This window comes from Balaenoptera ricei, chromosome 1 (genome assembly GCF_028023285.1).
Source record: "Balaenoptera ricei isolate mBalRic1 chromosome 1, mBalRic1.hap2, whole genome shotgun sequence".
Taxonomy (NCBI): Eukaryota; Metazoa; Chordata; class Mammalia; order Artiodactyla; family Balaenopteridae; genus Balaenoptera; species Balaenoptera ricei.
Genome location: NC_082639.1, coordinates 54,636,619 through 54,650,094, shown reverse-complemented (window position 1 = coordinate 54,650,094; position 13,476 = coordinate 54,636,619). Strand labels below are relative to the sequence as shown.

General features: G+C 44.3%; 1 protein-coding gene across 1 annotated transcript in view; it reads right to left on the bottom strand.

The window, feature by feature from the left end:
* The window catches only part of PGM1 (phosphoglucomutase 1), a 56,157-nt gene extending 45,183 nt beyond the window's left edge, over positions 1-10,974 (bottom strand). Inside the window, exon 1 of the mRNA XM_059923949.1 lies at positions 10,522-10,974. Coding sequence (XP_059779932.1) covers positions 10,522-10,767 — 246 coding nt within the window. The 5' untranslated portion in view covers positions 10,768-10,974. The remainder of the gene's footprint in view (positions 1-10,521) is intronic.
* Between the last annotated feature and the right edge of the window lie 2,502 nt (positions 10,975-13,476).

The window sequence follows — 13,476 nt, the reverse complement described above, 5'->3', positions numbered from 1 at the left end:
TTATCTTTGTACCTGCAACCATCTCACACAATGCCTGGCACTTAAAGAGTGCTCAGCAATGCTTGCTGAATGAGAAAATACATGTGGTCCAGGAGGTTCACAGTAATGCCAGCACACATTTCTTGCAGCTTCCCATCTGTAACATGACATTGGCCTGGGCCAGGTAACCATTCCACAGATCCATCCCAAAATACCCATCTTCAACTACCCACTGCTAGCTCATGACTCCAGTAAGGTGAAGGCCTCAAATCAATGGCCTTGTGACTGACACTTACAGCAACTGTGAACCTCTGCCTCACAGATCAAATTCAAGGGATAATGTATGGACATAGATAGGATAGGACATGTAGGCAGTGGAGGTGATGGCAGACACAGAAGACCTTCCCCTCTGCCCCTCCACTGGCTTCAGAGTTTGGAATAATCATAATAATCATTAGAATCATCAGAATCTTCTGTTTGCTACATACTTCCAATGTCAGGCACTATGGTGAGTGCTTCACAAATTTTACTTTGTTCTCACATTAATCGTTAAGGCAGATATTTTTACTCTATACCAAATCTACTTACAGGGTAAAAGGCTATGGTGAACTGTGTGATAAGCATGTTTCTCATGAATTTGACCTCAGAGGGCTTGGCGCCAACTGCATGGCCCTACCCAGAGAGGCAGCTGTCTTTTGTGACAGGAGCCAACCTCACTCCCAATTCCATCTGAGTTTCCTACACTTATTTCCCTTTTGCTTCATTTTTAAATGGATTTCATTTAGCTCCACAGAATGCATTTCTTTCAAAGTCCCCATGGGGCAGCGTAACATAATAGTTTTATTACCAAAGCAAAAGGTCTTTCCCCATCCCCACCCAGTTATGCCAACCCAGCTCCATTTTCTGGCCTCTTTGCAATCATGGGATGATCTCTTAGAGTTGAGGTGGACACAGGCTTAACACCTAGGTTTCTGGTTTTTGTGGCTTTGAGCTAATAGCACTCCCTTCCAAGGTCAGGGTCATTTTGTCTACTTGGGCTCTCACAAACCTTCCTACTGTGTACAATTTCTAAATGCACCAAAGCATGTTGAGATGTTTACCAGGATGGACGAGAACTGGATCCCCAGCCCACTGTGGTAAATTGCAGAAGGAAAGCAGAACGCCAGAATCTCCCTCAGCATGAACTGTCTTCTAAGACCTTCTCGACAGGGCAGTGTGCTTGAACAGTATAAAATGTAACTCATTTTCAACAGTTATGCCAGAGTATCTTCATCTAAATTAATATTATCTCCTTCAAAACAAGCACCCTGGGTAGCAACATATGCATTCAAACAATGCTGACATTGCACTAACATTTCTGGAACTCTTTTTCGGGCAATTGTCTTTACAGTCTGTGGTACTTTCTTTGAAAGTCTTCAGTCATAACAAATTTCATCCTTTGAGAATAGATGTGAACTTTGGAAAGAGAAGAAAATTGGTTGGAGCCATGTCTAATGAATAAAGTGGGAGATCAAATCTTGTTACATCATTTTAGGTGAAAAATGAGGCATGACTGTAAAATAATGTGACTGGTTTCCCTAGGTGACCCATAAACCGACTAGCTGAAGAATAATTCCCGTAGAGGAGTTTCAAAATGCTTTCTGCACCAGATGCATCACTGGAATAAGTGTATGGTTCCCAGAGTGGCGACTTGCAGGGTACAATACTACTTTGGATATATAAGTTCAAATATGTTTGTAAAAAAAAGAAATCTGATTGCTTACACTCATGAAAATGAAGAAGCTATTCTCCTGGAGAAATTTCTCCTCCTTTTTTTGACAGCCTGGTTGGCTTTCGACAAGGAGTGCGCTGAGAAAAATAGACTCACCTCCTGCAGAAAGGCTTCGTTGGACACACTACCCCCTCCCACACATAACCACCGCCTCAAGCTGGGGCAGGCGTCCCAGCTCTGAGCGTCCACAGCCATCGCTTTTCCCTCAGGTATTAGCACTTATAAAACTTAGTGGTGATTGTCTGTTTTTGTGTCAATCTACCTCCTTCAACTAGAGGCTCCTTGAGAATGAGGACATTATTCTGATCCTGTATCTCCAATGCTCGGACAATGTGCACAGAAGCACAGGACACTAATTCCTGTTCTGGAGGCGGACCCTTTGCCTTTGCTTCTCACGTTCCCAGGGCTTCGCCTGCCAAATATAATTTCTACTGCCTGGCAAGCAAAACTGGACATTCAGTCTGTGTAAAATCCACCCATACAAATTTACAGAGGCCTAAGGTAGAGTTAGTGGTTGCTTAGGGCTGAAGGTGTAGGGGAGCAAGAAGGATTGACTGTTAATGCACAGGGCTTCTTTTAGGGTGATGGAAATATCTTAAAATTAGATTGTGGTGATGGTTGCGTAACTCTGTAAATACACTAAAAAATACTGAGTTGTCCACTTTAAATGGATAAATTGTGTGGTGTGTGAATTATATCTCAATAAAGTAGTTTTATTTTAAAAGTCCTCCACAATGAGAATGATTGTTGCCTAGGTTCCTTTCTAAGCCTGTAGTTGGAATAAATGATAGTCAAGGTCTTTTCAAAAAATCTAGGTACTGATATAAAATCAGGTCTCTATGTTCCCTCTGTAACTCTATCGCTTAAAAATGACTGAGTGGTTTTCAATAAATTTGGAAAGCATGTTTATGATAATGAGGACTGTGGGGTATTCCCCAAGATTAATACTGCCTTTCATTTAGACTGACACCCCCAATATTTAGCCTAACACATAGTAACCAGAATAACATCGATATAGGCATACCTATATGAGATATTGCAGGTTCAGTTCCAGACAACTGCAATAAAGTGAATATCACAATAAAGCCAGTCATATGAATTTTTTGGCTTCTCAGTGCATATAAAAGTTATGTTTACATTATTCTGTAGTCTGTTTAGTGTGCAATAGCATCATGTCTAAAAAAATTGTATATACCTTAATTTTAAAATACTTTATTGGTAAAAAAAAAATGTTAAGCATCATCTGAGCCTTCAGTGTTATCATCTTTTTGCACTAGCAACTTCAAAGATCATTGATCATATAACAAATATAATAATGATGAAAAATTTGGAAACATTGCGAGAATTACCAAAATTTGACACAAAGACACGAAATGAGCAAATGTTGCTGGAAAAAAACTCGTCACAGAGTTGCCACAAATCTTCAATTTGCAAAAAATACAGTATCCGTGAAGTGCAATAAAGCAAAGTGTAATAAAATGAGGTATACCTGTATTTCCCAGCCTCCCTTGCTGCTTGAGGAGGCCTTAGCCTAAGTTTCAGCCAATGGGACAGGAGTGAAATCGATTACATGCAGCCTCTGAGAAAGGTGTGCCTTCCTCCCTCTTTCTCCCCTTCCTGTTGGCTGGAATGACCATATGGTGGTAGGCAACCACAACGGACTATGCAGATAAGGGCAATTCACTGGGGAAGGCTGAGCAACAAAAGAGAAGAAACATGCATCCTCTGACACAGTGGAGCCACCACCCCAGCCCTGGACTGCCCACACCCAGTCTATTACAGAAAGGGTAATACTCTTGAACCTATTACTATGAACTTTTATTTTAAGTAACTTATTTTAGAACTCTGCTATAGCAGCCAAAACCTACGTTTCAACTAATGACAAAATTTGGTGTTCTGTACCAAAACAGAATCTAAAATATGCAGCATTGGCATACTTTTTATGGCCATGGCAAAATTTTTACCACCACTACCCTGGAAGGCAGACCACGGGCCAACCAAACCTGTAGCTCTAGGCAAATGGTTAGGAGAATTCAGAACAGGAGTGTTTGTTGGCTGCTTCTTGCCACAATACAGAGAGGAGCTCAGGCAAGGACTAGGCAGCCTGCTAGCAGAAATGGAGGTTATGGTTCTGCTAAGGAAAGTTTTCTTTGTGGCTTGTGCATCACGTTGCCCAAGTCCAGTAATTTGTACACTGCAGAGTTGAGATGAAGACCATTTGTGTACCTACGCTAAAGCAGCTACCCATGAAGCAGCAGGTGTAGCAGAAAAGGCTTAAATCTTTCCTGGGATTCTCTGCCAGACAGTGGGAACTAGCCTACCAGCAAATAACCCATTAAGGATACTGTCTTCTTACCCAGCCTAGCTTTTCCTACTGTCTTAAAGTGACCATCAGTGACAGAGAAATCAGGGGAGGGACAAAGCATAGAGGCCAAAAAATAAAAGCTAATGTTTTCAGGCTTCAAAACTCTATCTAGGTGAGAACTTTCACTGTGGTTATCAGTGTTGGAGAAACAAAGGACTTTTAGGAAAGATAAATGGGGCCTTAAAGGAATGGGTAGGGGATATTATAATTTTGTGATAATGTCTGTTTAGGTGTGGTGCTGAGTCAATTTTCCTTGGTTTCCAGAAACTCTCTTCCAGGGACGGGATTTATAACAATTGAGGAGGCTCTGCTTTTAGGCAGAGAAAGGGGTTCAGAAAAATGCCTATTCTCAAAGGCCTTCAGCTCGAAATAGTTTTTATGCCACAGTGATGTATTCTGGACCCCTTCAGACTTCAGAAAAGCTTTCAGAAGAATGATCTGAGTGGGCTACACCTCTAAGAAAGTTAAGCAGGCAAGTTTCTATGATCCATTCATTCTCCCTTAAATTTCCTTGAACTTGACACAGACATACCCAGTCATTCTGTGGCCATTGGAGCTGTGGTTAAAGTGGGGAATCACCTTTTAAAAATGGCTACTGAAGCATTGACGTATATACACTACCAAATGTAAAGTGGATGGCTAGTGGGAAGCAGCTGCATAGCATAGGGAGATCAGCTCAGTGATTTGTGACCCCCTAGAGGGATGGGATAGGGAGGGTGGGAGGGAGGCTCAAGAGGGAGAAGATATGGGGACATATGTATGCATATAGCTGATTCACTTTGTTATACAGCAGAAACTAACATGACATTGTAAAGCATTTATACTCCAATAAAAATGTGAAAACACACACACACACAAATTAAAAAATTAAAAAAAATTTTTAATGGCTCTTGAGTGTGCCAAGTAATTGAGGGCTTACCTTCAGTTGGGAGAATTTGGAGAAGACTTTTCTTACCTGGTGTCCTCAAACGGGATGGACCACAAATGGGGTAGCCCTAGGGTTGGGGGGGATGTTTGGAAAGGGTGAAAAGGGGCTGCCTTTGCCTCAGGGTTTTGTTGCTTTTTTAACTTCAACTGTTGGAAGTCTCCCTTCCCAATGCTCATCCCAATCACCACTCAGATGAGTCCCTGAGGCACAAGATAGAAAAGGTGAATGAAGCCCTGAATAAATACAGTGAGGAATGCCAATCAGTTCAGGCCAATGAGTCTGAAACACTTTGAACACTATGTTTTCATACTGGAAACAATTTCTTCCCTTTTTCCTCTTCATGAGTGCCCCAAAGTGTTTCTGAAAAGAAGAAATGTGACAGGTAGGTGGTGGTACAGAAAGACTTGGTTGACTTGTCCAACCTGCTAGAAATGGTGGAGTTGGAATCAGGACTCTGGTCTTCTGATATTTCATCCAGTTGATCTTTTCCATAAATAAGTATATCCCAAAGCAAGCAGTTTCAGGGATTGTTATATCTTACTTAAAAGCTTGGGAAAACTGGATCAGGCAATGTTAAGTAGGACTTTCAGAGCTTTTAATATACAAAAGAGTCACGTGAGATTGCAAGAGGGCCCCAGAATGATATCGGGAAATACCAATTTCCACCACCCCAGGGCTGATATGACTGTCCATACATTATAAAAATCTTCCCAGGGTTAAGTTTGGCCTCTTCCTTTTAAACTGTTGTTAATGGCATACAGGGAGGGTGAGATCCTGTTTTCCTATAGATTATACCATACGGCTTATTTTGGCAACTGATACATGAATTTGTTTTTGCCTGCTGTTGAGTGTGAATGATTCTGCCCAAGGAGTACTTTCCTCCCAGGTCACACTACCTGGTAGGATTTGGGGATAAGGATTTGGGGGTAGGATTTGGGGTAACTTTCCTCCTGAGTCACCACATGGTAGGATCTGGGGGTAAGGATTTGATTCTGAATAAATATTAGTCTCTTATACTGAACTCTAATATGCTTACAAACGCCTGTGTTGCTAAAGAGTGAGCTGAAATGGTCACTACATTGTGTGAGTCCCATGGGCTTAATCAGCGGGGTGAGTAGCCATTCTGGGGCCAAACCAACCAGTGTGAGGACCACACACACTGGCGGGGAGCTCAAGATGAACTCGCAGTGAATCTGCACGGTCTCCTGGGATAAAGCAGAGAACAAGACAAGCCCAGGCTTCATCCACTTGAGACCTACAGTCAAGAAGGTTTGTGTTGGAGGCCAGGTGGGTTACAGACAAGCAACCCAACAACCACTCTCAGATGCAGTCAGCACTATTATGGAGGTGAGCAAGACAGGCTACGAGAGCAGAAAAGCGGTGCACCTGATTCAGGGATTGGGAGCAGAGAAGTGCCCACTAAACCCAGACCTGAAGGTGAAGGGGCGAGAAGAACGCTCCAGGTGGAACCAGATGTGAGAGAGGAGAGCATGTTGAGGAAGTAGGTTGAAGAGGTTGGTTGGAGAGAGCCCCATCCTCCAACTCTGCTGTTTCACACTCTGCAGGAAGCAACCACACTAAAAACACCTCATGTTTTATATTTTACAAGATACTTCCACACATATTGCATTATTTTCTCACTACAGCAAACATTTCAGGTGTCCCTGGTCCACAGTCACAGAGTCAGGAAAAGAGACTGGGAATTGCCCCCTCTGTTCCTGGAATGCAAGAGATGTTAAACAGTAGCAAACACAGATACACCAGCACTGTGTTCCAAATACTGGATTCCCGCAGGGAGTGGCTGAGGACACTGTCAGTCTGGGTAAAGTTTTTTTTTTTTTTTTTTTAACATCTTTATTGGAGTATAATTGCTTTACATTATTGTGTTAGTTTCTGCTTTATAACAAAGTGAATCAGCTATATGTATACATATATCCCCATATATCTTCCCTCTTGCGTCTCCCTCCCACCCTCCCTATCCCATCCCTCTAGGTGGTCACAAAGCATGGAGCTGATCTCCCTGTGCTATGCGGCTGCTTCCCACTAGCTACCTATTTTACATTTGGTAGTGTATATATGTCCATGCCATTCTCTCACTTCGTCCCAGCTTACCCTTCCCCCTCTCCAGTCTGGGTAAGGTTTTAAGCAGTAAATGAACATTTGGAAGGTATCCCAAATTCCCTCCTTTTTCGCTTGGGCTAATCTAAGTTTTTGTCACTTGTACCCAATTGGGTTCTGACTAACAAGGTATCCCTCTATTTTGGTTGGGGCCGTTGAGGGTAAGAGGAAGGTAGGAGACAATGCTGAGATCTATGGGGTGTGGGCGTTAATATGTGCCTCAGGTTGGGTATGATTAACTTAGTGTCCCCATATTAGCAGAACACTGATAAGAGAAAGTCCTGCCCTCAGGCTCATCCTGAGGTTTCCCTACAAGTGTCATTCAAACAGTTTCCAGGTGAAAAGGGGCTGCCAGGTACTTTTAAATACGTTGTTTCATTTAATCCTCACAAGAGCCTCACTGCGTATGTATTATCATTTCCAGTCTTCACAGACAAGGGGGAAAAAGGATCAGAAATTGAATAACTTGCCCAAGAGAACTGTCCCCAACTCCTATGATTTTTATTCTTTCTGCCTAGAATTCCTCCCCCAGCAAATCCACCTTAGAAACTCCAACTCATCCTGTAAGCCTCAATCCCGCTACCACCCCTCTGTGAAAACTTTTTCGCTTCCCCTTCCGCTCCCAAGTACAGCCTGCCATGCTCTTGCCCCTTCAGCATCTGGCACATAACTCCCTCACAACACCTAACCCACTGTGCTGTCTGCTTATTCCTGTCTACCTCCCCTTCCAGACTATGTATTTACTGAGGGCAGGAATGTATTATATCCCAAGTACTAAGCACAATGACTGATAAGAGGTAAGCACATAATAAATGTTTAATGAGAATAAATGTATGGGTTGTAAACTATATGCTGGCTTTAAGTGCTGGAATATACTTGAAGTATTTTCCATATACTTCATAATTCATAATTCAGGGCAACAGAACAAGGATTCATTGAATGCTGCATTGCCTTAGGTACGAGGGAGTGTCACATGTAAACTGACAATTTCATCTATTCTAGAGGTATCTATGGGGAAAGGTCAGTTAAGGGAGAAGAGCGGCAGACAGGGGCTGCTGGGAAAGGCTTTCTGAAAATGCTATCTGGATTGCACCAGAAGAGAAAGAGCAGCATATTTAAATCCCTGGTGAGGGATCAGAGAGAGAGAGAGAATAAAATCAGAGAACAGTAAGCTGAGGATGGAAACCTAGGGAATAGCTAGGATGTGGGTAGAGTAAGCAGTCCAAGAAGGAACTCTCAAGAAGTGTGAGTAGAATCAGGAGACAGTGATCAAGGCAAGAGAATGATAATTTTAAAAGAGTACAAAGTCAGCAGTGCCAAATGCAACAGGCAGGTCAAATAAGATAAGGCCTAAACAGTGTGCAATGGATTTAGCAACCAGAAAGTCATCAGTAACCTTGGCAAGAGCAACGTCAGTGGAGTGGTGGAAGAAACAGAAGCCAGATTGCAGCGAGGTGGTGAGTGAACGGGAGTTAAGAAATCTGTGATGGTGAATGCAGACAACCTTTACAAAGATTGGCTAAAAGGTGGGGGGAAAGCAACAGGGTAGAAGCAAAAGGGTGAAGAGGTTTTAAGAACATATATTTTTAGTCTTAACTAATTCTTTTCTTCCACCCCACGCTACTCTCAAATGGACAGTTTTCCAGTTGGACCCCTTAAATTCCCACTATGCTGTAAGCCCCTTAAGGACAAGTCTTGCTTCTAAATCATCTTTTTATTCCACCCATTTCTCTGACATAGTATAGGCTCAGTGTTTGCTGAAGAAATGCAAGTTCAACACAGCTGATAACAGGGAAATGAACAAGAGCTGTACTGGGATACAGGTCTTGTTCATTCTTCATTCTTCTTTCAAGGGAATGTGAGGTTGTCTGAAAACTCAGGAGCATAAAGAAAACAAATCCAGACAATCTTCTCTCACCGATGCTTATAAATGTTTGACCCAGAGAGGCAGATGTAGATTGCTCCCAGTTTAGATTTGAGAGACAGCTGGAAAATACATCTTTAGACTCAAGGGTCTCTTCATTCCCAGAAACTGTTCAAGTCCTTGGAACTAGCAGGTCTATACTAGATTCTCAGTGCTGCCATTAGAGTTCCTGTTGAACCTGCCTAAGTTTCCGTTTTCTCATTGGCATCTTGAAGATGCCCATAATAGCATCTACCTCATAAGGCTACAGGAGGATAAATGAGATACTGCAGGGAAGTACTTTTCACAGGGCTTGGCAAAACGGCACTCAATATGTTAATAAGAGAAATAAAGTACTGCTAAAATGGATAAAAATATTACTAAATATTACTGAGTTCCAGAAGAGGTGAGTATAAGTCAAATCTTATGTTAAATATAGAAAGAAAAAAGAAAACTTAAAAAAAAAACTCGTTAGAAAACTTTTCTTTAAGAGTAAACAATCACCCCAATTTACCTACTTTATAAAGCCGCATTTTCGCAAACGTACCAGGTTGACTGAAAAGTCTATCTCAAGGTCTCACCTGAGTGGACCTGCCCCATTAACTCATTTAACGTTTCTTAGCTGGGGTGGCAGAACCAAGGTATTGCGTTAATTTCCTGGCCTGCCACGACTGCTTACGTAAGAGCGCCCTTGGGTAGCTGGTTTCCGCTCTAATGGAAATTCAGCTCCAGCCCCCTCGGTGGAACAGATCCAGAAGCAACACCGAGCAAAGACTAGCCTTTTCAAAAGCCTGCCCCCTAGCAACCAGGCCGCGCCAGGGCAGAGGCAGAAGCTCCGTCCCAGCAAACTTAGGGGACGGGGAAAGGGACTTTGCGACCGCCTCCTCAGAACTGAGCGCTTGACCACCAGCGGGGCGGGTGCCCAAAGCCTTGAGCTCGCAGCCAGCGGGAAGCGCCAGTCCCGGACGAGAATAGCAGGCAACCCGGCGGGATGCAAGGGGGTTCTGAGCAAGGCGGCGGCCTCTAACCTTTCCCGGTTAAGGCGACTGCACTCTGCTCGGTAACTGGATCTTCACCGGCAGAAAAGGTTAACGTAAAGGTCAGAGGCCTGGACGGAGGCGGGGGGAGGGGAGGGGGGAGGAGGAGAGAGAAGGGAGGCGCAGGAGGCGGAGGGGCGGGCAGCCCAAGGTCAAACCCTGCTCCTCGCCTCGCGCCTCCTCGCCCGCGGCGGGGGGCGACGAGGGATGGGAGGAGCTGGCAGAAGAGCAGCTCTGCGGCGCCCCGTGGCCACTGTCCGGCCCTGGGCGACCTCCGCCCGACCCGCTAGGCCAGGAAGAGCGAGCGCAGAGAAGCGAGGGGGTGGAGACTGAGGCGGCGCGCGCGGAAGTGGCCCCGCAGGAGTGAGGCAGAAGGCGGGCGGGCGACGGGGGCGACCGAGGAGCGGGCGCGTCCCTTACCCCGTTGGCGGCGGCGATGCGGACGATGAGCTGGATGGCCTCCTTCATGTAGAACCTGCCGTCCCCGCCCACCACCAGGGTGGCCTCCTGCCGCTGCGCCGTCTCCACGGTGGAGATGATACTCTGGATGAAATTCTCGGCATAGTTGGCGCTGCTCTGAAACACCTTCACCCGCTTCCGCAGCCCGCTCGTGCCCGGCTTCTGGTCTTGGTACGCCTTGGTCTTAACGGTCACGATCTTCACCATGGTGGCGACTAGCTTCCTGGGGCCGGAGAGGACTCTGCTAAGCGAGGGGCGACCGGAGCTGTGGCTGCAGCTGCTGTGTGGTGAAGCCGCGGCTGGGTCGGGGCAATGCCGGCTCTCTCAGCGGTGCTCGTCCCTCCTCCTTAAAGGGACAGGGGACAGGGCCCTCCCTTCGCGGCCAGCCCACCTCCTTGCAGGTCCGAGAGGGAGGGGAATGGGGAGCGCCCACCCCCAGGCCTCCGGTGAGATGGGTGGAGCCTCTCTGATTTACCCTCCCCTCGTAAACCCATCCGCTGTAAAATGAGATCCGCGCCTCCTTCCGTTAAGTGGAAGAGCAGAGCTTGGAGTAGGGGCCGGGTCACAGGGCAAGGACTTGAGGCAGAGTGGGAAAAATAGAGTAGGGACAGCCGGACTTAGAAGACTTGGTAAGGTTCCAGCTTAGGATTTTTCCGCTTTATGATGGTGTGAAAGCAATAAGCATTCAGTAGGAGCCGTACTTCGAATTTTGATTTTTGATCGTTTCCCGGGCTAGCAATATGCAGTGGGTACTGTGTACACTGGAGATGCTGAGCTGTGACAGCAAACCCAGCCCCAGCTCCCAGTCAGCCACCTATCAGGAGGGTAAACAACCAATACACGTGGAACCACTCTGTATCCATACAACCATTCTGTTTTTCACTTTCAGTACAGTATTCAGTAAATTGCATGAGACATTCAACACTTTATTATAAAATAGGCTTTGTGTTAGACGAATTTGCCCAACTGCAGGGTAAAGTAAGTACTCTTTTAGGTAAGCTAAGCTGAGCTACAGTGTTTGCTAGGTTAGGTGTATTAAATGCGTTTTCCCCTTATGATAGTTTCACCTAACAGTGGGTTTATCAGGAGGTAACCCTAAGTGGAAGAAGATCTGTACAACATTTCCTGTGGTTAAGCTGGTGTTTCATGTGTAAATAACTTTCCGGAAACACGTTCTGAGGGATGTCAGGGGTGTCAGCCTTAGCTAGATTTTGACTCATTTTTTCTATTCTCTAAATATTAGGGTATTTGTGTCTAATTCAAAGGTCTAATTCAACCTGCTACTTTCCACCTGTTTACTGATGGGCCACACTTCATTTGGTTAGGGTGGGTGTACTAATAGGTAAGATTTATTGAATATAATGTTTATTGAGTATAATGTTTCTAAAGTACAGGTTTAATTTTTTCCCCTATTTCATGCTCACAAAACTGAGATTCAAAAAATAAAATGACTAGTCAAGGCCACAGAGATAAGTATATGCAGGAGGCCAACTCAGGTGGATGTGGCTCCCAAGCCAGGGCTCTTGCCATGATTTGCCTGCATGTCACCAGGTTTGAGAACTAGGAAATGTACGGGGAAGGCTTGATAAACGTACGTACAAATACACTGTAAAGCTGAGTGTTACTACCACCAGTTATTCATGTACTACAAAATTGGTGAAGAGATCAAAAAGAACTGAGGTGGCCACAAAGCGTTGGAGGATACAGAGTCAATGAAAGAGGCTCGATTGTTAAGTAAGAATCTTCTGTCTTTTAGGTTCAGCATCTTCCTTGATTTGGTGAGAGTGGTTGTCTCCTCTGCTTGAGAAATGTGTCATTTACAAGATGTGTTAACCAGGGAAAGCTAGTTAATATCTGTGGGCATATGTTTCTTTACTATAAAATGGACACAAACTTATCTTAGAGAATTTCTGCAAGAATTAATGGGGTTTTGTATGTCCCTAGTTCTCAATCATGCATACACAGTAGACTCACCTGAGAACCTTTAGAAACTAGCCATGTTCTGATCCAAACAGATTCAATCATAATCAGCTGATGTAAGTAAAGCAGAATGATGCTTATAGAGTAGTATCATCTTGTGAATTAAGTAGTATAATCAAACTCATTTTATAGACTAGAGGATTGAGAATAGAATGGTGAATGTAATCAAGGTTACCTGACTCCACAAAATGAAAATATAGCATAGAATCACTGAGTCTTAGAAATACGAACCTCTCAGAGTTGTATGGATTAAATGACATACTGAATATAGAGCTCCTCGCACAGTACTGATAGCTACTCAGTAAATGGTAACTCATTATTATAAAGTGGTGGGCTCAACTTCAGATCTCATGCTCTTTCTCTATTCTTCCCTATCTTTGGAGCTAGGATGGGGCTTTTCATTTAAGAGGACTTGTTGCATACTTCTCTCACCTCAGAAGTTGTAACAATTAGCTTTAGCTATATAACGAACCACTCTTAAACTTAGACAATCACCATTTATTATAATTGCCCATGATTTTATGAGTTAACTGGGTGGATCTGCGGATCTTGACTGGGCTCCTGTAGATGGTGGTCCCCACAATCCTCTCCTCCTGGTAATCATGCCTTTATGTAATCCCCTTATATTATTTTTTTTGCTGTGTAACACATTACCACAGAGTAAGCAACTTAACGCCCATTTATTATAACAGTTCTACAGGTCAGATGTCTGGGCGGGTTTGGCTGGGTTGAATGTTCATAGTACATATGCAACAAGGCTGAAATCGAGGTATTGGCTAGGCTGGGCTCTTACCTGGAGGCTCTGGGAAGAATCTGCTTCCAAGTTCATTCAAATTGTTGCAGGATCCATTCCCCTGCAGTTGTATGTCTGAGGTCCTTGTTTCTTTGGTGGCTGTCAGCCAGGCTCCACTCTCTGCTCCTAGAGGCCACCTACAG